The 26,197-nt window shown below is 35.5% G+C and overlaps 5 protein-coding genes across 6 annotated transcripts in view; 2 read left to right on the forward strand and 3 right to left on the reverse strand.

Annotated features, from left to right (window-relative positions):
* LOC21403533 (CMP-sialic acid transporter 2) overlaps nt 1-6,301 on the forward strand; it is a 6,578-nt gene extending 277 nt beyond the window's left edge. The window contains exons 2-17 of the mRNA XM_010113549.2: nt 1-24; nt 856-1,050; nt 1,442-1,558; nt 1,683-1,739; nt 2,137-2,214; nt 2,301-2,345; nt 2,662-2,721; nt 2,820-2,942; nt 3,117-3,194; nt 3,664-3,733; nt 3,930-4,037; nt 4,589-4,722; nt 4,823-4,902; nt 5,564-5,612; nt 5,712-5,771; nt 5,913-6,301. Coding sequence (XP_010111851.1) covers nt 886-1,050; nt 1,442-1,558; nt 1,683-1,739; nt 2,137-2,214; nt 2,301-2,345; nt 2,662-2,721; nt 2,820-2,942; nt 3,117-3,194; nt 3,664-3,733; nt 3,930-4,037; nt 4,589-4,722; nt 4,823-4,902; nt 5,564-5,612; nt 5,712-5,762 — 1,215 coding nt within the window. The 5' untranslated portion in view covers nt 1-24; nt 856-885 and the 3' untranslated portion in view covers nt 5,763-5,771; nt 5,913-6,301. The remainder of the gene's footprint in view (nt 25-855; nt 1,051-1,441; nt 1,559-1,682; nt 1,740-2,136; nt 2,215-2,300; nt 2,346-2,661; nt 2,722-2,819; nt 2,943-3,116; nt 3,195-3,663; nt 3,734-3,929; nt 4,038-4,588; nt 4,723-4,822; nt 4,903-5,563; nt 5,613-5,711; nt 5,772-5,912) is intronic.
* A 4,084-nt stretch (nt 6,302-10,385) lies between these two features.
* LOC21403535 (histone H2B) lies at nt 10,386-11,094 on the reverse strand. The gene has a single exon (XM_010113551.2). It carries the CDS (start codon nt 11,023-11,025, stop codon nt 10,579-10,581), a length of 447 nt encoding a protein of 148 aa, XP_010111853.1. The 5' UTR covers nt 11,026-11,094; the 3' UTR covers nt 10,386-10,578.
* A 2,377-nt stretch (nt 11,095-13,471) lies between these two features.
* Nucleotides 13,472-16,931, reverse strand: LOC21412719 (tRNA (guanine(10)-N2)-methyltransferase homolog). 2 transcript variants are annotated; one of them, XM_024175704.1, is made up of 6 exons: nt 16,602-16,931; nt 16,300-16,511; nt 15,349-15,666; nt 15,098-15,172; nt 14,824-14,898; nt 13,472-14,246 (listed from the first exon to the last, which is right to left on the reverse strand). In XM_024175704.1, the coding sequence occupies exons 1-6, from the start codon at nt 16,807-16,809 to the stop codon at nt 13,695-13,697; spliced, it is 1,440 nt and encodes a 479-aa protein (XP_024031472.1). In that variant the 5' UTR covers nt 16,810-16,931; the 3' UTR covers nt 13,472-13,694. The 2 variants fall into 2 exon arrangements, with proteins under 2 accessions (XP_024031472.1, XP_024031473.1); XM_024175705.1 differs by lacking the exon at nt 15,098-15,172.
* Nucleotides 16,932-20,438: 3,507 nt separating this feature from the next.
* LOC21403536 (glycine-rich RNA-binding protein RZ1A) lies at nt 20,439-23,783 on the forward strand. Its single transcript, XM_024175668.1, has 5 exons — nt 20,439-20,604; nt 21,153-21,272; nt 21,676-22,230; nt 22,311-22,822; nt 22,910-23,783. The coding sequence occupies exons 2-3, from the start codon at nt 21,162-21,164 to the stop codon at nt 22,210-22,212; spliced, it is 648 nt and encodes a 215-aa protein (XP_024031436.1). The 5' UTR covers nt 20,439-20,604; nt 21,153-21,161; the 3' UTR covers nt 22,213-22,230; nt 22,311-22,822; nt 22,910-23,783.
* Nucleotides 23,784-24,013: 230 nt separating this feature from the next.
* LOC21403537 (vacuolar iron transporter homolog 4) lies at nt 24,014-25,350 on the reverse strand. Its single transcript, XM_010113553.2, has one exon. It carries the CDS (start codon nt 25,096-25,098, stop codon nt 24,433-24,435), a length of 666 nt encoding a protein of 221 aa, XP_010111855.1. The 5' UTR covers nt 25,099-25,350; the 3' UTR covers nt 24,014-24,432.
* Nucleotides 25,351-26,197: the final 847 nt, after the last annotated feature.

Below are 26,197 nucleotides of genomic sequence, written 5' to 3' on the forward strand. Positions count from 1 at the left end.
CGCTCTTCCTGAATTTCTCAACCGGTACTGCTCTTTGGTTCTGATTCGTCGTTTCTTTTTTGTTTTTTCATTGATTTGGTGATGGATTTTGGGTTTATTCTGGAAATTTATGATTTTTCTTCTTAATACGAGTTGTGACCGACTCTGTTGTTTTATTTTAGCTGCAAATCATTTAAATTGTTGTTCTTGGAATTCAGTTGAGAAAAGTTTAATATTGTAGTATATGTATTCTACACAGCTCGATTGGTTCATAATTTCTACGAATCTCTGTTTCTCTCCGTGGCTGCAGACGTTTAAATTGATGCATGTAAAATTTATCTAAATTTAAACATATGGATGACCATTTAGCTCTCTTTATATACGTATGTGTGTTTGAATATATATATATATATATACATATTTATATCTATATATATGTATGTATGTATACATGGTCTGTGCGTATATTCTTTTTGATTGAGTGGTGAAGTTGTGGAACACCCACAAAAGAGGCAAACTTGATCCCAAATCTCTAGTATTATTAATAGTGTATGGAGTAATATAACATTCTTATTGGGATTTTAGCATATTTATGCTAAAAGAAGAACGAATCTATATCAAAAGAGAAGCACAAAGCATGAGATAATTGGTCGTGTCTTTATTTATGCATGTTTATACGCATCAAGAACCACAAATATTAATGCATGTGGGTATGGTAGGCACTTCTCCGTACTTGGCAGAGTAATTAGATTTTGATCGTCTGCCAATGGTTGTTCAAAGCGATTGTTTTTATCTATATATTTGACACTTTTTGTGCACTTATTGAAACTATTGCTGCTTCTGAAATTCGAAAGTCTTGATTGGTTGTAAGTACAGATTTTGGAGTAAGATCCAGTGTACAGCTGGATGAACGGGATGATAGAATGCAGTGTTTGTCGCTCCAAACTGTTGTCCCCAAATTCCAAAGCTGTGTCCAGGGCCTATGACCGGCATAGAAATGATGTCTCTTCAAAGACCCGGTTCCTAAACATCCTTTTGGTTGTTGGAGATTGCATCCTTGTTGGTTTGCAGGTGATGAAGCAATCCCTTTTCCTTTAGTTTTATCTAATCTAAATTGAAAAAGTTATTTGGAGAAGACATTGTTTGACTTTATATTGGTATATGATGTCCTGCCTATGTAGGCCAAAATATTGGCATGCTAGAATTACAACACAGAAGACTGTTCAGTTAAAACTTTTCTTTTTTCTATATTTTAGTTTCAAAATTTCCTTGTGCATTCAATCAGGAGAATTATGGTCGGTAGAAATATATATATATATATATATATATATATATATTTATAGGAGCAAATAGTGCAAACACAGTCATAGCAAACCATGAGAACCCCCTCATAGGTTAAAAATTTTTCTGAAGTTTTAAGCAATTTTTCAACTGCTTACTTATGTTCATTCTATTTCTGCAGCCTCTGTTGGTTTATATGTGTAAAGTGGATGGGAAATACAAGTTCAGTCCTATCAGCGTTAACTTTTTAACTGAGGCAACAAAAGTTGTTTTTGCTATTATTATGCTTTTGTTCCAGGTAATTATACATTTTGTTATCAGATAATCTGATTGCTTTCATGGGTGGCTGGCTGGCTAGCACCAGTTTTGTTGTTTCTTATCATCATTTTTTTTTTTTTTTTTTTGGAAACTTTCACTTTTAGGCTCGGAATAAGAAAGTTGGGGAGAAGTCTCTTCTATCTGTTTCTACATTTGTACAGGTAAGGAAAAAAAATTGATATCACCACAAGTTCTTCCAATACAGTTTCTGATTTAAGAAAATAGTGGAAATCACGTTAAAGAATAGCTCCTGTTGGATATCCTCTGGAATGAAAGTTGAAGTTACTCAAAATGCGTGTTTGTAGCATGAATATCGTTTATTGAAACTTCCAAAGAATTTTCCGGACACCATTAAGTCTTTCAATCCAACAGCTTTTCATACCTTTTAATAGTTCCTATCCTATAGTAGATTGTGTCAATTTCTTTATGTTTGTCATAAGCTGTGGGTGGCATTAGTCCAAGCCGTTGGTCTACTTATACTATGATCTCAAGATTTTTTTGCTTTGGTCTACTTAAACTATGATCTCAAGATTTTTTTGTTTTTCTTCCCCTCTGCAGGCAGCTCGAAACAATGTGCTTCTTGCCATTCCTGCTTTTCTTTACGCTATTAATAATTATTTAAAGTTCATTATGCAGGTATAGTTTTTAATGGAATCTATACCAATAAGTTAATGCTTCATTAAGACCAATTTTCAATCTTAATTGTTATGATTCTTGTGCAGCTTTATTTTAACCCTGCAACTGTGAAGATGCTTAGCAACTTGAAGGTATCTTAAACCGTGATTTATTTAAACATTTATTTTCTTGCGCATCTTTGATTACAAGATCAATTACCTTCTTACCCGTGGGGTAGGAGTAGGAGTATTTGGATTGTAGTTGTCACGTCAAACAACTTTTATCAGTTATCAAGTATGAGTTTGTACTTTATTCGGCAGGTTATTTGATTGGGCTTACTACAACCATGCTGATACAGTAGATTAATCTAGCTTTTCCTTGTTTCTTTTCGTGTGCTTGTTCATACATAATATCTGTATTCTTCGTTTACCATTCTTATAACTGTCTAGGTGCTCTGAACTTATGCAGGTTTTGGTCATTGCTGTTTTGTTAAAGATGATAATGAGGCGGCGGTTTTCTATAATTCAGGTTTGGAAGAATGTTCTACTAATTCGTATTGTTTTTTCGACTTTCTGAATGTTTGCCTTGTCATTCTTATATATCTTTTCTTCCTTATTTTGTAACAGTGGGAGGCTCTTGCCCTTTTGCTCATTGGCATTAGTGTGAATCAACTGCGGTCTATGCCCGAGGGTAGTACTGTTTTAGGTCTTCCAATAACAACAGGCGCTTACTTGTACACGTTGATATTTGTACGTATTTAACTCAAGGATGGGCGTTTGCTCTGTCTTGTTTTATTTCTCAACAATTTGCTTTTACAAACTGTTTGTATTCTACATCACACCCAGTAGCTTATTTGATGTATTTGTTTACAATATTTCATGTGCATTAGTAGAAAACATCAACTCAAAATGATATTATTACAGGTAACTGTTCCATCGCTGGCATCAGTATATAATGAGTATGCTTTGAAAAGTCAATTTGATACAAGCATTTACCTTCAGGTAAGGTTCTAGCAGTGTTCCAATCTTCTAAATTCTATTATCTTGTTCAAGGTCTTCTGGCTATTTTTCATCCCAATATTCTTCTATATTATTTTATCTTGTGCAAAAACAACTTGGTATTATTGGCTCATATTGAGGAGAAAGAAAGGAGGTTAAAGGCAGAAATTGGAAAAACTTGATTTATATCAAGTATTCACCTTTTAATTTATATTCTGCAACACTTGCACATTCTCCAGCTCGGTTACATATTCGATCACTTGCAATAATATAGGTGTTGGACCACAGGTCCACGACGTGTCTCTAGGTTTATTTCGCGTTACCTTGATTTTTTGACGTGCAATACATTTCAAGCTCCCATGCTTGATATGATGTTCTGTTTGTGTTGTTTCATGTTAAAAGGTTTATATTCTTGTGATAGTTTCACCAGTTTGTGTAATCTTATGCGGTAGTTTCTATGTGTAATTTGCAGAACTTGTTTCTATATGGTTATGGTGCTATATTCAACTTGCTGGCAATTCTTGGAATGGCTATTTTCAAAGGTATACATGAAGTGAACAGAAATGTTGTATCTCATGAAGCTCTTTCTTTTTTCTTGTTTTTTGGAAAATTGTATCTCACGAAGCTTGATGCTTTAGTTAGGGCACTTTTAACACGCTAATTTATAATCTTGTTCTAGTTTGATATTTCATATTTGCTTGTTTGAGTTCATGATTTATTTTGTTTTACCATTTCAAGGTCCTGGTGGCTTGGACATACTTCAAGGACATTCGAAGGCTACGATTCTTTTAATTTGCAATAATGCAGCCCAAGGAATCTTATCATCATTCTTTTTCAAATATGCAGGTGAATACTAAATTTCTTTTATTCTACTTCTCATTTCCCCCTTAAAATTTCTGTGGAGTTATTACAATCAAATTTGGAAACTTCAGAGTCTCTTTAATGGCATCTAATGGTTGTTGTCTGTGATTACTCTCCCTCTGTTAGCGTTTAATTATAGAAAATATTAGAAACTTGAGTATAGTCTACTTGTCTTTCCCTCCCTAGATAACTTCATCTTGGCATACCTGTGTTAGTCTTAGTATTTAGTAGGACACACGACAATGGTAGGCCTATGGATACCAGATACTCTTAAATGTTAGGATAATATTTGATGTCGAAGAATCAAACTTAACCCTGCAGCACATATCTGCACCCAAGGACAACTTTGAGAAAGACCAACACCATTAGAAAAGGAGAAAGGCGATTGAAAATGAACTTTGAGTCTTGTGCTGTACCTTTTTTAACTCATTTGATAATGATATACCTATTATTTCCTTTTGCATGCTGATGTGCCCGCTTTCTTAACATTTTTGCTTGTGCTTTGTCTAAATCAGAATTTCTTATGGTGCTTACAGATACTATTTTGAAAAAGTATTCATCAACCGTTGCCACGATCTTTACGGGAATAGGATCTGCTTTGTTGTTTGGTCATAAGCTGACTATGAACTTCATCTTAGGAATCTCTATTGTGTTCATATCGATGCATCAGGTAATTTCAAGAGAATGTTAGGGTGAGAAGAAAGAGAGGGAGATGAGACTTTTTGTTTTGCTTTGCAAATTCCCTTATACTTAAATCTGCTTCTGTACAGTTCTTTTCACCACTTTCAAAGGTCAAAGATGAACCATTGAATGGTAACGTGGAAATGATCGACGCGCAGAATAATCAGAGGTGTGCTTTTCTCCTGCTTTATAACGTACTATATAATTAGGGAAAAGGAGACAAATACCCCTTAGAATGCATGGGTCTTAAATTTTCACCCCTTACTCTTAAGTAATACCCTTTAGTCAAAGATTAGTCAAAACGGTATTAATCAAGAGTAAAGGGTAAAATCTTAGAACAAGCATTCAAATGGTGAGTTTACTAATTTTCTCATACAATTATGAGGATTTTTTTAAATTTTTGTAGTACTTCTCTTTAATCTAATAAACTAATAAGTGGAGAAGAAGCGAATTTTTTTTGTATGATGGATTAAGATAATTATTTCCAATGTTCCTGAAAATCCTTGTTCATGTTTGTCAAGTAACATTCATCCTTGTTCATGCTTTGATCCATTTTTCTGTTTAAAGTCTCACGGTTGTTTGGTACATATACTTAAAACTCAAACCATGATTCTGCTACAATGTTTTCCTCTCACAAAGAATTTGAATTAAAAAAAAATTTCCGCCAATAGTTCTCTTACAAAAAAGTTGATACAAAACCCAAATCATGGTTCAAATACACTTCCCAAATGGGCCCTTAAGTTATGTCATTTTGGACACCAGCTGATTTTTATTTTAGAAATTCTGTAAACGGTTAATAACCCCACGTGTTGTTTTTTCTCAATTTTCAGGTCTAAGGATGCACGCTTCCTAAATATGGCAGCTGGGGCAAATGAGGATGTAAGAATATGCAACTGACCAGTCCTTTTTTCTGAATCCTCTTTTGTTAGGTCTGTCTTGATGAATTGGATTTATTCATAGTTCTTTTTTATTTTACAGGCTAGTCATCGTGTTGAATATGATGAGAAAGCACCACTTCTTCCAATATGATGAAACTTGGTAAGTTGTCAAATATTTTATTTTTGTCGTTTTCAGGGTGCTTGAAACTTGTCATGCTGAACGTGTATAAACCCTCGTGACCTTTTTATTTTTGTCTTTATAATTGCATACACATAGATTATTTATACAATCCGTTTCCAGGAGTGTGCATTCCTTTGGTTTAGATTCATTGAAGATTTTTGAAGATGACACCAGTTTTTTCTTAGTAAACTTAGTAGAACAAAGTGCTGCGAGACAAAATGTTGTTTACTTGAGAAGTCCCTTTCTTCATCCTTTTTTTGGGTATTGGCCTATGGGATTCATGCCATTTTGGCTTAGCCTCCAGTAGCTGCGGTCCGAATGTCGAGGCCCTTGAGCAATTCAGATATCTGCCATGAACAAAAGCTTATAATTCATATATTGAGTTATATCAATTTTTTAATCCAGCTTCCGCCTTACACAACGTTTTTTTGTTTCTTCTTAGTCATCCTATACTACTGGGATACAACTGTCTTGTAATTTCTTTAATGTCAAGGAAATCAAATATTTTATAGTTCTTTTTTTTTTTCTCTCTTAATAATCTCTGGGTTTGCATGAATTTTGATCTTAATTTAAGCACCCCCGCTTGGCGCTATGTTGGCGTGGGTCTTTGACCGTTTTTATCGTAGAACTTCGCATTAGGGATAGCTCTCTCCCTTTCATGCTATTAGTGTAATAAGGTTCTAAACATGAAATCAAATACAAAAGAAACAACAAATCTAACCTCAAATGAAGAAGAAACAATAATGAATACGAAGGGCCAAATAACAAAAGGAACTTCCAAAATTAAAGACGAAAGTCCAGGACACCAAAATGCTACGCAGAAAGGATTATAAATTGGATTGAAGCACCAACTCCATGATGCAATTTATAATCCTTTTCTTTTAGTTCCGGAAAACTTTGCAATTTATCATTTTTTAACATCAGTTGCTCAATATCCGTTAAATAAATGGACCTTGAGGAATTCGTGTATGTCCTCTTCGTTTTTTTGATCCGCACCCATCAGGTGATGAATGCACTGCATTCTCAACAACGGAGACTCAATCGCCTCATTATGAGCAGTTTTTATGCACGGAATTCCTAGAAATATTGGTGGGCCTGCCACCGGCTTGTTGCCGATTGCTCTGTTTTATTTCCTTTTTTTAATGAAGCTTTTTTGCAGCCGAAGAAAAAGAAAAAGTAATGTTATGAACCTTAACAAACAGAAAAGATCCAATAATACTAACATTCAACCTCAAAAAGCAAACTGTTTCTCAATCTCACATGGTTCATAAAAGGGGGAAACCTAAATACATTGATGATTACTCTTTATTGTAATAGACTAGAATTATGTGTGGATGGATCATAGAGTTGGTGGTTCGATCCAAAAGGCTCTTGGAGAGTATTCAAACGACCTGCGATCTCAAAGCACCTTACGAGGCCACCGAAATGCCCATGTGTATTCGCCTCTCGCTGAATCTGCTGATCATCGTGATCACATATTATACCGGGAGCCTTATTGCATCTAAACAAACAGAAGCTATCAGTTTTTTTATAGCTAGGACCATAGAATATATGGCCTGCTAAATCCTTTTTCTGTTCCTGAGCCGGAAGCATAAATGCATAATAAAGCAAATGCCATAACGGGAACCGGCAGGAAAAGACTGCCCGTTTACCCAAGCCGTCCTCCTCAACCCATGTCTTTTTCAAGCAATCTATCCTGAAACTGTGCCATTTATGTAGCCCATCCACATTTTTCTTGTACACTGCGAAAACCTCCCCTTCACACTCACATGCGTTGATAAGGAAGAATCCGACGCACTCGATATTTCACTAGTTTTAAATCGGAGGATTCGATGTTTTTGGAGTCTATGAGCACAGACCATTTCTTGTCTTTGAAGGAACCTACAGTTCCATTCGCAAAAACACAGTAAGGAGTTTCCTTGGCGGATTCTAATACAAAAGAGAATCTCTCGTTGCAATCAATACCTGTGAGCCTAAAATGCATCCTATCCCAATTTTTTTTTCACCACTAGGCCATGATTCTATAACAATTTCATCGTTCTTTCTCATGTCGGTGTGCGCGGCATATACCGTAATTAACGCTTGAAGGGTTGGACCGTAGGTGAATCTATATTTACATTCCAACTTCCTGTAAAGGAAAATTAGTCCACAACAGTTATAGGCGCGAGATCCAAGCCTACACATTAGCAAACACTCATGTTTTACTTTGTTCTTTACAATGTATGATTTTCTGGAAGAGGGAATGTAGAGGCAGTAGAGTTGCATGGGAAATTTATCGTCGTTTTTGTCATCGTACATAATAATCCATGGGAATTTGAAATTAGGCTTGATACCATGTATTAGTCTCCAGCTCCTGTATACACCTCGAAACCGAACCTGGTCAGCAAAACCGAGTTGTTCCATGATGGACTCGAGTATTTCCTCGGGATGATCAGCCCATGGTCGTTTGTTTTTGTTCAGTCTGTTCACTAACTTCGTTGTCAAAAGCAGTAGAAAGTCATTGAGTCCCTTGTAGGTCATCTTCCTGATTAGGAAAGGTAAGAAATTGTATTATATATAAGGTTTAAACTCCACCAAAAGATTTTGAATAAAATCCACATGAACTCATAAATTAAGAACGGAATAATGAGGAAATTTGACACCAAAAAGAAACTGGCACACACACACACACAAAAGAGGATATAATTTGTAGCAATATCAAAACCACTGAATATAATTACACTGATCGAATTTTTTAAAACCCAAAGAAAAATTGTTAATGAAAAACTCAAGACCGCAAAAGTCACACGGTCATTCGTCTATGTACAGCATTAATATTGAGTTGATCAATCCATGCTAATAAGTTGTATATTCGACCAAATACAAGAAAAATTAGTTACAACGCTACAAAAAAATTGACATTTAACGTCTCTAATTAGACGACAATTTTATAAGAAACCGTCGTCTAATGTGCTTGCTCAAAACGCGAATCAGCTAGCAAAATATTAGACAACGGTTTTGCATTGTGAAATGCACTTTGCGGGACATAATAAGCTGACACGCGTGTTTCACATGTATGATTTTCCGGAAGAGGGATTGCAGAGGAAGTAGCGTTGCACGGGAAGCAACCGTGGAAGCTCTTGGAAACTTCGAGATCAAAAGCATGAGAAAGTCATTGAATCTGTTATAGGCCATCAATCCTGATTGGAAAGGTAAGAAATGGTATTGTTAAGGTTTTGTGTCCATCAAAAGATTTTTGTGTAAAAATCCACTTAAACTAATAAAATAAGAACGAAAGGAAGGTTGATGAACTCTTTTTTTTTTTTTTTTTTAAAGAACAAAAACACTCGCACACAAAAACAGAAAATCAATAATATGAAAAAAAAAAAAAAAAAAAAAAAAAAAAAAAAAAAAAAAAAGAAAGAATAGATAGTTTGTTATAGCAAAAAATTTTAAGAAAACAGGATGGATGCAACAAACGCAAACATTACATCATCATCATGAAGGATTTTCAGACTCAAATTATAAACACAAACTAATCAAATTATTAACCCCAAAGAAAATTGTTTTATGTAAAACTCGCCGCAATTGCCAATGAATAAGTATAACATCAAACTGCAAGTTGATCAATGCATTCTAGCAATTTGTTGGACCAAAAACAAGAAAAATAAGTTTCGAGTTTCCATTCAAAATCTTAATCACATGAGTTTTACACCACAGAAGTTCTTCTATATGCTAAGAAAATCACATTCACAAGGCGTCAAGAAATATACCTTAGCCAATAACGCAGAGGGCTCTCTCAGAACTTGACTTGTAAATATATGAGGGGATTTTATAGCGTTGAGCCTCCGTAGTCAGAGATTTAAAACCGAAAACAGACTACTTTGAGAAACAGAAAACTACTCTTTTCCTTAAAAAAAAAAAATACTTCTTTGTTTTAATTTCAAAAAGAAAAAGGGAAACATTTCTGGCCTTGCCTTTACTTAGCACTAGTTTCCTTCCATGTTTTCCCTTCCAATTACTCGTTCAGAAATGGTCAACTTTTTCTTCATACACTAATTCGTGCCAATTTAATCTTTTTCTGGTTGCTTGTCTTTCATTGTGGTTTTGAATGCTATCGTCGTTTGCCATTTTTATGTGATTTCCCAGTTTTCCTTGTCGTTGATTAGCTTTCCTATCGTTATTGTCTTTCATCCTTCACAAGTCGTTTTACTTTTCATACTAGATGGTAGCTGCCGTATTTTAGCATTTTGCGTAAGAAATCTAACCAGTCCACACATGAGATCCAAGTTACCAGCAAGACTCGAACTCCGTTGGTAAAAGAAAAAAAATTCCGATATGGCGCCAAGAATTATAATAGGAAATAACTTAAACGAAATTGTTTAATCACTACACCGTTTGATTAAAAAACAATGCAACCCAGAAATGTCTCAATTTGAATTATTGTAATGACAAACCAATGACAGAAGCGAAACAAAGAAAATAACATTTTAATTCCTATAACCAAAGCAGCACATTACCACAATCCCACTGATGGAAACAAAATAAGATAGCGAATGATAAAACATAGGGAAATTTCTACAATTTCATTTCCATGAAGTACCAGAGATCAAATTAGAGGAACATCAGATATATCAATTTATAGTCTTTCAATTTGTATCATTAGAACATAAGGATCGAGCATACAAAGTAAAATACAAAAACCCTAAAAAAATATCCAAAAGACATTAAAGACAAAAGGCCAGCATGTACGGATAGAAACCTAACCCTAACCCTAAAGATCACAATCCAGAGCCAGATTTTCTGTTCAAGAACTCGTGAACTTAGTCACGGCCTTGGTCCCCTCAGACACAGCGTGCTTGGCGAGCTCACCGGGAAGCACAAGCCTCACCGCGGTCTGGATCTCCCGAGAGGTGATCGTCGGCTTCTTGTTGTACCTGGCGAGCCTTGAGGCCTCCTGGGCCAGCTTTTCGAAGATGTCATTGATGAAACTGTTCATGATCCCCATGGCCTTGCTGGAGATCCCGATGTCTGGGTGAACCTGCTTGAGAACCTTGAAGATGTAGATCTTGTAGGTCTCGATGCCCTTCTTTACTCTCTTCTTCTTCTTGTCTCCGGCGGCGGCTCCGCCCTCCTTCGGGAGCTTCTTGCCAGCCTTCGGCTTCTTCTCGGCGGGAGCCTTCTCAGCGACGGCGGACTTCTTCTCCTCCGCTGGCTTCTTCTCGGCGGGCTTCTTCTCGGCCTTTGGCGCCATTGATTCTGAGGATTTCTAGGAAATGGAAACGAGGCAGAAGTGGAAGGGTATTCGAAATTGGAAATGCTTCTTGTTAGAAAGTTAGGGAGGATTTGGGGCTGAGATTAGATTATATAGAAAAGAACGGCGTCTTATTATTGGTTGTAGGATTTTGACGCGGATTGATGATTTGGTGCATTTATTAGCCGTTGGATTTTCTTTTTGGCACTTTGTATATAGACGGTTGAGATGCGTTTATGCTTTTAAGTAAACGTTTCGAAGGGTGCGGATCGTCGAGTTGGCACGTTTTTTACGCATTTGCAAATGATTAGGCGGTTCAAATATTTCTCCCGCGTCACTTTTCGTTTCATTTTTTTTTTTCCTTGGATAGTTTTTTAGGGCTCGATAGTTACGTAAACTCAGACACATATTTTTTATTATGTTTAAAGCAAAAAATCATTACAGTGTTCTTTTTTTTATAAAAAATTAAAATTTTAAATATTAAAATTAAAAATTGTGATTTAAGTATATTTTTTAAATGAGTCTTTAATATATTTTATTATGGTGTTAAAGACACTTAAAAATTTTTATTTATAATTACAAAAAATAAGAATTTTATTTATACAATTATTTAAGGATGTTTAAATTTATTTTTTAAAAATATGGTGTCAAGATACTCTTTGATATAATAAGAATTACACGGAAAAATAATTAAGAAATGACATATTTAAATAATATTATTTTAATATTAACTATAAATAAAATAAGCTTTTTGTATGGATACTCCATGAATTTTTTAAATTTGGTAATTTAGTCATTATTTTTTTCTTGGCTATTGACTCTTTCAACTTTTAAATCTTTGCAATTAAGTCGCAATCGAAAATGAAGTCTTTTTTTTACTACTATTCTGATCACGTGACGCGCATGTGAGCATTTATAAATAGTAATGAAAGTCATTTATCATATTATTTGTTCAGTTCAGAGTCATCTAATGTGGCAGCCATAAATCGCTTGAGGCATAAGGTTAAGGAATTGTAAGTTATGTAGTCTCACATCGTCTGGGGATAGTGATAGGTCCCGGTTTAAAGAAAGAACACTACCTATCAATGGTTTGAGGTCTTTTGGGTGAAACCCCAAGAGCAAAACCATGCATGTTCAGGCTCAAAACAGACAATATCATATTAAGTGTAAGTGTGAGTCGTTACATATGGTGTCAAAGCCAATAACTAGTCAGAACCGTGGCCAACGAGGATGTTGGGCACCTATAAGTAGACAATATCATACCAAGTAGAAGTGCGGATCGTTACATCTAATGTGCCCGAATACAACCAGTTGAAAAATGACCTTAATAACACTTAACAGATGCTCACATGTGCTTCATGTGATCATAATCGTAAAAAAAAAAAAAAAAAGCACACGTTATTTTTTATTGGACCTTAATTGTAAAAAATTAAGTTGAAGGGGTCAATTGCTAAGAAAAAAATAAAGAACTAAATTTAAAAATTTAAAAATTTCAAGTGATATCCGTAAAAAAAGCTAATAAAATAGGAATACATATAAAAAAATTACTTTCATAAGAGTGAAATGAGAAAAAATAGATTTTTAAAAAACATAAATAAAATGTAAACAATATTCACAAAAAAATAAAGAAACATTTTTAAAAAATAAAGATAAAATAAAGAAAATAAAGAAAATAAGAGAGGTACGAGGAAGAGTTGTCACGTGACAGCCTCATCAAAAAGTGTCAAAGCTCTTTTATGTTTGGTAGATTAGATTAGATCCCATTATAGTTTTGTTATTTTATTTTTTTAAGAAGAATTGGAGTTCTCAGTTTTGTTTGTGAAAAATAATTAGGGTTTTTAGCATAATTATCCTAAATTTGTCGTGGTTTAGCAAATTACCGATCGAACTTTTGATTTTGACGATTAACCCCTAAATTTGTAAAATTATTGCATTATGCCCCATTTTACTGAATTTTGCTCAAAGTTTTTATCAAATGTAAAGGATTAAAAATTGATATTACATTTGAATTAAAAAGTTAAGAGTTATTCGTTAAACGTGTTTTTTAACACTAATTTAACATGTTCATTATCGAAAGAGAGCATATTGAAACAATTTTACAAATTGAGTCAACTTGTCAAAATTAAAAATTCAAGAGACAAATTGCTAAAGTCATACAAATTCAAGGGGTAAATGTGTAAAATACCCTAATAATTATGTTTTTTCATAGAATAATTATGTTGTTTTCATATGTCGTTTTTAGTTCTTCCGTCGTTTTCATTATCATTAGCTTGTTATTTAAGTTATGTTGTCGCTTCCAAAGAGTAGGTTCCAAATCCAGAATCAAATTACATTTACATTGAACAATAACATTTTGATAAATAACACTTGTGTGGTGGTCGCAGTAAATAGCGTAGGTAATCACGAAAGTATCAGTCATATTCATGCATAGAAAAGAAAACGGGCATCATATTATTAGTTTTCCGAGTAAAGAATACGCTAACAAAATAATCAGCTTTCAGCCTTTTCACTTATCCTCGAGGTAGTGCTATCTGTGTCTATCTCTCCGAAAATGAGAACAAAAAAAACATCAATAATAAATGGTCCTAAAAACCGCATCCCCAGAATTATAATTGTTCAAGCATGTTACCAAAGCTAAAGCCTATATATGAAGCAGCCTCTAGTCAATCTTATACGTATTTTCCCCTGTATTTGGGCTTTGGATCTTTACTAAATTTCCCTTCACTACCTGCATTTGAATTAGAATCAGCCGTACTGAAAACAGCAGAGTGAAGATTACCATCTTCTAACCACTTCAGATGATTCTCCTTGAACTCTATATGTTTTAGCCTAGCCGTCTCTGCAATTTCTTCGGTGTACAGACTAATCTTAACCATGGTCAGTAACACTCGGCTGTACCGTGAGCTGAGAATCTGCTCGGAAGCAGAAATCAGTTTGAAACACTGGTGCTCCGGGAAATTGTTCTCTACATAATCTTCTCTCAATACAGGGAAGAAGAATACGAGTCTGCCACCCATAACAAGCATCTGGGCAGCAAGATCAAGCAGATCGTGCACACACTCGACTAAACTGTAAGCTGCAGTTGATGGTATGTGGTCTCTCCTCTTGTCATCGGGAACAACGTAAGGGCTCACAACTCCCTTTAGCAATTTCCGGCCACCAGATTTGCGTCCCCCGGCACGAACTCCATAAGGAGGGTCACAGATTATGGCATCAAATACCTATATGAACAGAAAAGAATTTTAAACAAGGAAACATAATGAAGCACTTAGTAATGGTCCTGTTAGAAGATGATCAGAAAGTGTAAGAAAGAAAACCCATGGCCCATGAAGGTGAAAGATTTTATACATCAATGACCAATCTTCCGAGTTCAAACCAACCACTTTCTTCTCAGAGAGAGTGTATGTAAAATAGCACAATTGTGACCACAGAGGTAATATCTAAGACCGACATTAATATTTCAATTGGATATAAAGTAGAAAGTAAAACGAGTAATGGACATAACAACATGTAGAACAAAAAGAGTACATGCATATGCCACTTCACTAAGGTCTCTAAGATTGAATGAAAAATGAATCACTATGGGTCCATTTGACATGTATTTAAACTTATGATTCTGATTTTACTACGGTGTTTTCCTCTCACAAGGAATTTGAATTCAAAAATTTCACACTAATGGTTCTCTCACAAACTTCCCGCCAATGAATCAGAATCACTGGCTTGAACGCGTGAATCAAACGGGCCCTATAGCTTGATGAGTTTATCACTCCAATATGCAATAAAACAGGGTAAGCTTACCTCTTTTAACCCCGGACGCCAAGGCGGAAGATTGTTATCTGCCCTTAACAATGCAATTGGCATTGGTAATCCATACTGCAAAACAAATTATTCACAATTTTTTTTTTGTCAAGCCTCAAAGATGACTTAGCAAGCATTTAATGAACAGAACCGCTGCACATTGTAACTTTTTATAATTGTAACTTATTTTCATGTAATCTTAAACCATTCTAGTGATACTTGTAACAATTTTTTCGAGTTAAATGGATCATAATTATTTAGCAGATTCATTCACCTGTTTGAAATTGCTCCAGACATTACAGTCAGGACCACGGCCATCACGTACGACCCTGATGTCAATGTCTGCACCCTGAACAATTTACATCAGTCCAAACTGAAAGGGAACTATCTGTATGGCTAGCGTATAAATGAAAAATCATTCATGTTTACCAGTTTATATCTTTTTTAGCAAACAAACATCTCGAGAGGATAAGTAACTAAAAAAAAAAATAAAGAGACAAAAGAAGAAGAGAAAGGAATGCAGACCATAGTCATTGCCCCAAAATGAGCTGCAGCAACAATAATGCTTCCGGTGCCAACAAAGGGATCATACACAAGCTTCCCTGGCATCGCCAGTGCTTGATTGGCCATTAAGAAAGCCATTTCTGCATCCATGGCAGTTGGCCCAAGATAGGTGCGGCTCTTTAACTGATAAGTCGGTATGAGTTTTCTATCTGCACCGCCAATCTCCCGACCAAAAAAGATTCTTTTTTCAACTATTGGCGGAAGCCCATTATTAGACCCATAATCATCAGTTTCCATAAGCCAAAACTTGTGATCCGGATTTTTCAAATCAACTCGACCCTGTAACATATCAAGCACCACAAACATCTATCAGTGGTTAAAAATTAAAATAACGCCACCCAAACAGCCATGTTCTTCAGTTTTCAAAACAAAAGGCATTGTGACAATGGAGAATTACAAAACAATCAAAAGCATCATTAAAGGAAAGCAAGAAAAATTACACAGGCAGCCACAGATTACCAATATATATATATATATATAATTGAATTTTTATGGTGCTGGAAGAAAAATTCCGGACACCATGCAGAGAACACGATAACTTGCACATTTCATGTTAGAACTTACTAACTTCAAATATTGAAGTTGTATAACTTACGACAGACTTGTGAATTTTAAAAGCGGTGAAGTTATAAAAGTTACAATAGACTAGTGAACAAGCACAATTGTCGGGAGTTCACCATAGAAGGACCCAAATGAAAATGTCCGGTAACTATATAACAAGTTTAAATAGCAAATTTCGACCCAAAAAAAAAAAAAGATGTGAATAAGAAACAATTCATACTAATAAATACACTTAAAAAGACTGCGCAAAATTGCATCCGGTATTCTACTCCTATCTGAACAAATATATATGTATATATATATATATATAACGAAAAATCATCAAAAGTGGGGAAAGAAAGAAGGGAAAACCTTGAAAGGGATGTAAGTGAGACTCTGCATGCGTTGATTTTGTTCCTGAAAGCTGAGGACCTTCCCAAAGCTATCGACATTGATCTTGAAAGTGCTTCCAGAATCCAAGTAGGGCAATTTCCGCTCCTCCGGATATCTCTTAACAGCCTCTTCCAATTCCTCGTAGCTGCTGCCTTCTCCCCAAAGCTCATACATTCCTTTCACAAGTATACCTAATACAATAACCCACAGAAAAAAAAAACGCTCCAATGAGTCGCAGAACAAATTGAAAGAAGAAACGGAAATGGAAAAACGGTAATTACTTCGGTTGGCGATTTTGCGAGCGATATCTTCGGAGGGGAGATTGACGAAGTGGAAAGGGGAATCTGAGTGGTGGTGCTGGGGAAGCCTCCATTCCAGGGAGTAATTGTCGTCGTCGGCGTCGAAAGTTCCGAAAAGGTGGGCGAGAGATTCGACCTCGGCTTTCCTGTAGTCCAACAATCTGTGGTAGAACACGCACAAGTACCACATCTTCTTCGATTCGATTCGATTCAATCGCTTGTTGTTCTCCTTCCGAAATCGCTGGAACGACAACTGATGACGGAACTCGAAGGAACTGAAATGCCAAGACTGATGTAAAACCCCAAAGCCTCACTAGCAGTGCGCTTTTTTGTGCTAGTACTTCTCGGTAAATAGTAAAAAATACGCCGATATGAAAAATTTTAAAAAGTATATAGGTTAATTTTTAGTTATAAAAATTAATAGTTTATAATTTTTTAAGTTATAGTTCATAATTAGATAAGTTATGAATAAATTTATTAAGTTATGATTGATAGTCAGATAAGTTATGGACAAAAATAGACAATAACTTGTCAAGTTATGGTTCATAACTAGTCAAGTTATGGACAAAAACAGTAATTTAACCTATTTATTAACTTATGTAAACTATTGACCTATTAATTTTAATTCATCTCAAATCTTGGCATATTTTCCTCTTTCTCCCGAGTTTCTATTGCACTAGTGTCTCCTTGTACACGCGCTTCCGCTCCATTCCATCTCGTATAATAACATTCCCAGCTACCTATTTCGTTATGTCTCCAAAATACAAGGAATAGGATTCAAGGTCTCGGAATCCGTACCGAGTAAATCAAAAGACATAAATCCATAAATAGGAATTTGTTAAGAACTCAGGATTAAGATCATCCTATATATGACTATCGGTAGACTCAATTAGAATTTCTATACTTAACAGAAATAATTAGAAATTCATATTGTGTCTGCGTCCATGTTTCACATAATCTCATTATGCGAAATACACTCATTCAATATCTCGCCATATTAACAGTGCGGATAACACTGTTCCATTTTAAATGGGAATGACATGTATTAATAATGTTTTAATTAAAGATTCTGAACTTTAATTAAATTCATTATGAACAATTACTTTTGATTATTATCCTTAAACATTATCCTCTCGTATACAACACTTATATACCATGTTTAAGGTTACATAAATAATCAAGAAATTTTATTTGATATTCATAAAATATTCATAAATATATGCACATAAAATGATGAATAAACTATTTTATTAAATAAATAATAAATATCTTTTTACATCTCATGCTTCTAGGACACTATTCCCAACAGAAGGCACGGGCATTAACTTGGCCAATCCTAACTCGATTGGCAATGGATATATTTTTTATCCTAGTCTCCACTGTTTCATCCGAACAAGCCTTCAGTATGACATGAAGAATACTTGAGGAACGCCAGAATGCATTGCAAAGGGATATTGTTGAAGCCTTGGTTTGCATTAAGGATTGGGATCGAGCCGATCAACGTTTACAGGATACAATTTCGCCGGCAAGCCAAGAATGAATTGATGAATTTAATCGATTAACATTTAATTTTGAAGACGATCCTTCAGCTTCAAATTAAATTGTAAATTTGTAATTTGTAAATATGTATTTACTTTTGACATTGTATTTGTAATTGTATAATTTTGTAAATTTGTAAAATATATAATTCGTCACAAAATGATTGCACTCTTTTTTCCTTGCCAAGTTTTTATCCCAATTGGGTTTTTATTGGTAAGGTTTTTAACGAGACAATCATGAATTATGAATTTAATACATCAATAATATACATGATTAATTTATTCAATTGTGTTAATAATGTCTATTGAATGTTGATTTTGAATTTACGTAATTTTAACACAAATTAACTTAATAATTATAAAAATTTTAAAATATTTTAAAAAAATTCGGGCAAATCAGGCGGGCTCGGGCGGCCTATTACAAGCTCGCGGCCCGTTCAAGGCGAAATTCGGGCTCGGGTAGGCGGCCCAAATTTTTCGGGCGGGTCGAGCTCGGGTAAAAACTCAATTTTTTCGGGTGGTCGCGGGCGGCTCATCCAAAGTTCCAGCACTAAGTGCAAGCCTAGCCTATCCGTAATTTCACCCATAATTTTTACTACCCATAATTCCACTACTATAAGTTCAAATCCCTCCGCCTCAAATTAAGAAAATAATAATATAAATTTTAAAAGGTTGGCAATGTTGTCTATGATATGCAAATACGATCATTTATCATAAAATTGCAACTTTATAACAATGTTCACTATTACAATAAACGAAATTGAACAACACTCTAATAATTAAGAAAACATTAGCGTAATAAGTTTATGACATTAAATAAGATTGAATAAGATTAGAAATTTAAAAGGGCTGGAAATATTTGCACACAATATACAGATGTGGTTATTATTATAAAGTATCAACAATTCATAATTATAATATACGCCAAAGACAAAATGAGAACATCATTTTTAAGAACAGACATAATAATTTTATGGAAGTAGATACATTTAAAAACAAGATTTTTAAAATAAATAATTTAGGTAATATCTATAACAACATAACATTGTTTAGCATACAATATAACACGTAAATGTAATTTTTTTAAACAATGTTATATGGCAATATGGTTCACAAATTTACATGTTAACTTTGAGATCCACTAGTCATAATATCAAGACCTGCATAATCTTACATATGAAATTAGGGCTGGTAATATGGGTCACGACACGACAACACGACTTGAAAACAACACGAATTTCGCGGGTTAGGGTTGAGAAAAAAGAGGTTCGGGTCGACCTGAAATTGACACGAAAAACACGGGTCAATTTCGGGTTGGACTCGCCTAACCTGAACACGACATGAAACTCGTAAAAAACAAAAAAAATACATATATTTTTCATTACATATTTTTTATTTTATTATGAACTTATAATATCATGATAGTTATACTTAAAATCTTATACTATAATTTACTTAATTTCAATGGATGTGATTGTATTTTAGTGTGTTATGAATTTTAAGTTATTTTTAATATGTAAAAAACTAAATAAAAATATACAATTTTCGTGTCAATTTCTGGTTCATGGGTCAATTTCATGTCGCGTGTCATTTTTGTGTCGTATCGTGTCGTGTCAATCCGTAAAGTGGTCGTGTTGTGTTTGTGTTGCGGTTTTTTAAAAATTAAGTGTCACGGGTCGTGTTCGGGTTGACTGTAAATTTAAAAAAAAACTGATCAAAACACGACGTGACACGAATTACCACCCCTATATGAAATGACCACCCTAACATAAAAAATTTTCATTTTTGGTAATGACTATTAAATTTATCAAAGTAGCTTTCAAAAAAATAAAAGTTTATTAAGGGCTCGTTGCTTTAAATCATGATTCTTAATTATGACTTTTAAAATTTTTTGTGAGAAAATAAGACTGTAACACTATAGGTTTATATTGTAGCGGAACTAAAATTATAAGTTTACAATGTAGCAGAACCCATATAACAAATATACATTAAAAACTTGTTTGATTCATACATTGAAATTTATAATTATTAATTTTAATATTTAAATTTTAAATTTTGTATGAGAACGAAAATATTATAACAGAATTAAAACTATAAACGGGCTTTAAAGTAGTATCGATATTTCAGATCCCGGTTGCCGCCCCCGCGGCGCGGCTTACAAGTCAGAGGCCCGCGTTTGTGCCAAAGCGGGCCAATAATAAAACGCGGGCCAAGTTGATATCCAACAATGACCCGTTGACCCGGTCACTGCCCTACCGATATACTACAAGTACCATCATCTTCTCTATTCTCCTTCCGCTTCGCCCCCAAAGTTTTATTTCGCCCCCAAAGTTTTATTCCTGCTTGCTTTCTTATTTGGTGTCTTTGTGCTTGGGATTTGGGCAACCCAATCTACGCTCTCTGTCGTTCAGATCCAATCGTCTTCTTTTCCCTCTTATCTCTTCTTGGTACGCCGTCTCAATCCTCTTTTACTTTTTTTTTTTCCTTTTATATTTGATTCTGTATTTTTCGTTGCCGTTTTGAGGTTTTTGTCGTTGATTTTTGTTCAATTGGCGATGTGTTTCATGTTTAATTTCCGCTTTTGTTGCCAGTAGTGCTTTTTTATTATCATTTTGCAATTGTTTTCATCGTTTTCAGATCTGATTTTTATTTTGTTGCGTTTATACTGTTGATGATTAGAAATTTATATTTATGCTGTTAATTGACATACAAGCGTGTTTGGTGAACGATGTTTTTCTAACAGACGCTTGTTTGTAATATGCGTGGAAATATTAATGAATTGTAATACTTTTGGGAGTTGTTTGCGCTATTTTTGCTGTCAAATTCTGAAATTTTTTATTTTTTATTGCCTATATGTGATGAAAGTGATGTCTATATTAAATATCATGTGAAATTGGCCTCTTAGATTTTACTTCTGTTGTTGCGTATTGGTACTGGTAGTTTGTAAGCAAATATATGTTCTTACAGAAAATTTTTTTTTTTATGAAATTTGCAGCCTTGATTAATGGCGGAGGAATTGGAGTACCGCTGTTTCATTGGTGGCCTAGCATGGTCAACCTCTGATAGAGGTCTAAAAGATGCATTTGAAAAGTTTGGAAAGCTTCTCGAGGCCAAGGTAACTGGTCAATTGTTTACGTTTTTATCGAGTTTGTATGGGTATTTATGTCGAACCTTATCAATAATTTGATTGTAAGTTGTAACCATATTCTTTACGACGCATTTCTGTTGCAAATTGAAATTGTCGGGCCTGAGACTGCTAAGTACTCTGTATTTAGATTGGATGATTTTAATGCCTTATACTGCTATACAGTTTAATGATTCAAAAGGGAAACCTGCAGCAATGTTGGTTTAAGATATATTATTTTGTATTATCAAAATATAGTAATTTAGTGAGAATATAGTGTTTTGATGTAGTTTACTGCAAACCGGCTGCTGATTATTCAAGTGTTTTCTAGTTTAACTTTCAAGTAGTTCTTGTGATACTATTTGGAACTTTAAAGGAGCATTATTTGTTGTAGGTGGTTGTTGATAAGTTCTCTGGACGATCTCGGGGATTTGGTTTTGTCACTTTTGATGATAAGAAAGCTATGGAAGAAGCAATTGAAGCAATGAATGGAATGGATTTGGATGGACGAACTATTACTGTTGATAAGGCTCAGCCTCACCAAGGTTCTGGTAGAGATTACGACAGTGACCGCAACCGTGATCGTGGTCGTGACCGTGGGCGTGATTTTGGACGTGGTGGATCTGGTGGTGGAGAGTGCTTCAAGTGTGGCAAACCTGGCCATTTTGCTCGGGAGTGTCCTAGTGAAGGTGGAAGAGGGGGCAAGTATGGTGGTGGTGGTGGTGGTGGTGGTGGTGGTGGTGGTAGAGATGACAGGTATGGTGGAAATGGTGGTGGCAGTCGTTATGGTCCTGACCGAAATGGAGATCGATCTGGTGGGCGCCATAGAGATTCTGGCAGCCATGGAGGATCAGGAGCTGATCGTTTTAGTCGTGATCGCTCTGGACCATATGAACGTAGGAGCACAGGAGGAGGTTTTCGTTCGGGATAGTAGTTGCTTATAAAACTGGTATGTGATATATGCTTTACTCTTTATCTTAGTAACTGTTAATCTGATACTTATGGAACTATGTTGTTGTGTTATTGCAGCCGAGGAACTACTGTTGCTGCGCCGTTCATTATCAATGTTGGCAAAGGGTTGGAGTTTCCTTTTACAAGATGTTTCTTGTGATGATTGTCTTGGGGAATCAGTGTAGTAAATCAGTACTTGAAATGCGAACTTGGCACAAGTGTTCAACTGTTTTTTGTTCCTAAAATGCTGAATTTGAAGTTTTCGTCGTGTGCAATCTTATGCTTACTTGACACATGATATGTTCCAATCTGGTCTTATACTCTGTGATTTGCGCTACTGCTGCTTGATTTCTCTACCCTTCATGCATTATTGAGTACCCATGTCATTGCTACCCGGTTCCCGTTGACCATCCTCCATATGCAATTGCAGTATTGGAAGGTTGACTTGTAGTAGTTATTCCGAGAATGATGATGAGGGGTTTGTTATTTGGAGTTTGCTTCTTTCACTTGGAAGAACTGGTCTTAAAAGTAGAATGCCCGTTTTAGCTATCCTGTTTTCGGTATCTTACTGAGAAAAAGGAGTCAAACGGGTAACATCTTGTTCTTGATGATTTTTTATGCATGCTTTTTTCTGCTTTATTTTTCCAGCTATATTAATATTTTTAACCTTTTGGCAGGACACGCTTGGCTAGTTATGGTCTTTTTGGATACATGATTGGCTTTCTTTGTTACTAATTGGGCATGCATGGTTTTAAACTTAAAATTCGAAAGTTTTTTTCAGCTGCAACAAGTCCTCTGCAATTTGATTGGACTTAAACCATTCTGAATCTTCTGAATTGTGCACTGATGAGGGAATTCCGCTATGCGTAAACCTGTGGCAGTTTGTGTGGAAACTCTTGATGAGTTTTATCAACTGCTGTATATCCCTTTGTTCATTTTATGGGTCCTTCTTTCCACGTTGCACTTTGGGGGGGAGAAAATCAGGTCTTGCTTTGTTTCCCTGCACACCTGCATTATCTTGGTCTTGTTTGCTGAGACAAAAGGATTCGACATTAGTTCTTGTTCACTTTGAGAGCAGCATTCATCATCAAACTCGATCCTCCTTTTGGAAAATTGCCGTCTTGATCCCTAAATATTTGCTAGACGCCAATGAAATAATTTTGTTCATTTACTCCTAGAATCTATTATTGTTACTTTGCAGGTATGAATCATGAAAGCCCTAGCCTTCTTCCATTGAAATTGTTTCCGGCTTTTCATGCTGCCTCATCATTTAGATATCAATTTCTCTCCTTTTTATTCTGTATGATATCATTTTTTTTTTTTTTAATAGTTTGGGGGTGGAGGGTTTCTAACTATATATCTTGTCAAGTGTGAAATTACTGCGTAGGCTATGTTTGGAACCACTATTATTTTCTTTTTCAAATGTCCCACATTATCGATTCTCTTGTTTTACGTGTGTCAAGGCTGGTTACTGCAATGGACCCACCCTTGTAACAACATAACTCACAGAGTGTGTTTCTGTAATAGCATGAATCATGCGTTTGCACCCAAGTCCGTAGTGTTGTACTACCAATCTTGCAATTAGAGCAACCAAACTTCTTTGCTCTTTTGTTTTTAGCCACGGCAATTAATTAAGGTCTTGTTCACTTTGCGGATTTAAGTTTTCAATTCGAGCTGAGATGTGACATTTTGAGAGTTTTTTTTACTGTAGTGGAAAAAGTTAGATGTGATATTTTTTGAGAATTTTTTACTGTAAAAATTTAAAATTAAAAACTCGAATCGGTGAAATGAACGAGGTTTAAGTCTTTGTTTCCCTTCTTAAGCTGAGAATAATAGCACTTTTTTATTACAACTAAACCTCATTCGATAAACACAATTACAACCAGATAAGAACACAGGTACAATAAAAGTGAAAATAAGCATTCGATAAACACAATTACAACCAGATAAGAACACAGGTACAATAAAAGTGAAAATAAGCATGAAGATTGAGCGAGACGAAGAAAGGGAACACACTAACAATAGCAGGAACTTCTTCAGATACTGAGGGGGCACACTAACAATAGCAGCACCAACAATAGGAGCAGCAACTTCTTCAGATACTGAGGGGACACACTAACACTAGCAGCAGCAACTTCTTCAGATACTGAGGGGACACACTAACACTAGCAGCAGCAACTTCTTCAGATACTTGGCGAGATCACATTTCCAGTCCAGTGGTGCCGATTAACCTGGTCAGCCCAAAAGTGACGGCCATAGCCATCCATCCTCCAACCAGCACTCTGGTGCAAGACCTCATCACTGGTGTCCTTCCCAGCACTGCTCCAACCGCTCCGAACACCAACAGTGCTACGCTAGCCACTACAGCCACCACAGCCAACCTCACTCTATGCTCACTTACAAACGCCGCCGCCAGCAATGGTGCCACTGCTCCTATTGAAAACGCCATTGCTGATGCCAATGCAGCCTGTGCCGGGTTTGGCAGCTTTTCCTTCTCGACCCCGTTCTCCATTCCACTCTCTGGCTTGATCTCCCTCTTCATTTGAGACATCTCAATGTCGTATTGAGTGTAGACAGAGACAAACTCTCCTATTGCCATGCTACAAGCCCCTGCTACCAAGCCAGCAAAGCCAGCGAGAAGCATGGCTTTGACGTCCTTTTTGACTGATCCCACTCCCATCATCAGCGATGCAACAGAAACTAATCCGTCGTTGGCTCCCAACACGGCTGCTCGGAGCCACTGTGCCCTTTGGGAGTAGTCTACGTGGTCATCACCACGTTGTTGTTTTTGTTCCATGGCATTTGGATGGGCTGGAATTTCGACGTGGTAGGATGAGTTCTGGTCACGAGCTCCAATGGAAGCCATGAAAGTGTTTCACTGGCAACTAGATATCTAGCTCACAGGGGAAAAGAAGGAATTGATTATTTCATTTGCTTGTGGAGGACACATGCCTCCTCATTTTGGGTATTTATAGCGGTTCATGCAAGAAAATTGTCATCAAAATAATCGCCGTGGTATTTATTTATCTTGTTAGTGATCAATTTTCAATATTCTTTTGCGACCCATTACTTGATATGTGTCGTATACATCATTGGACACATACTATTTCCTCCATTGTAAGAGTTGGTAAATGCAAGTATTCCATTTTTGAAGCTTATTAGCCGTTATGATAAAAGAAACAAACATCATTGAGCGTTATAAATTAGTAGACATTCCCTTGATTTCCAAGAATAGAAGCATAAGCGAGAGCATACGTCTAAATTTACAGCATTAGATATACGTCTATAATTACTTCATACTTATTATTAGATTATCCATTTACTTAATCACTAATATCTAGAGTGATCTCTTCTCACATTTGATATTCTAATAGCGGAATTTTTTTATATGGCGCATGCAACATATTATATATTATGGGAATGTAGTGAAAAATGCTGAATAGGCAAGCACTTAGCAATGGTTATAAAAGATGATGCACAATTAGAAAATTGAACGAAGTGTGCATTCACCACATAAAGGCAACCAGCTCGTTGCCATAAAAGAAATATAAGCCTAACCTAGAAATCTTTCATTTTGAAGAATAGTGGAAGGTACTTTTAGCTTTTATCAATAATAAATTTGGATATGAGTGTGCATTGCGCACGAAAGCTTGTGGCCGCTTGTTTTAATGGCCAAGTAATTAGGACATCATTTGTTTGTCCATCTTCAATCTTTAATTAAGAGCATCTTTTTGCAGAAACGCAATACTATTATACGCCATTCCACTGAAAGATGCCGTATATGCCCTTTTTTCTTCTTCACACTCTCTTAATGGGAGTATTTTCGTGTTTAAACTTAGGGTTCGTTCGCTACAAGAATTTAAATCAGGATGATTTTAATCATGATTCTAAAACCAGAATCACGATTCATGATTTTGGGTTCAAATTATGATTCTGAATCAGGGGTTTGAATCACCTTGAGTCAG

This window comes from Morus notabilis, unplaced genomic scaffold (assembly GCF_000414095.1).
Source record: "Morus notabilis unplaced genomic scaffold, ASM41409v2 Scaffold888, whole genome shotgun sequence".
Lineage (NCBI taxonomy): Eukaryota > Viridiplantae > Streptophyta > Magnoliopsida > Rosales > Moraceae > Morus > Morus notabilis.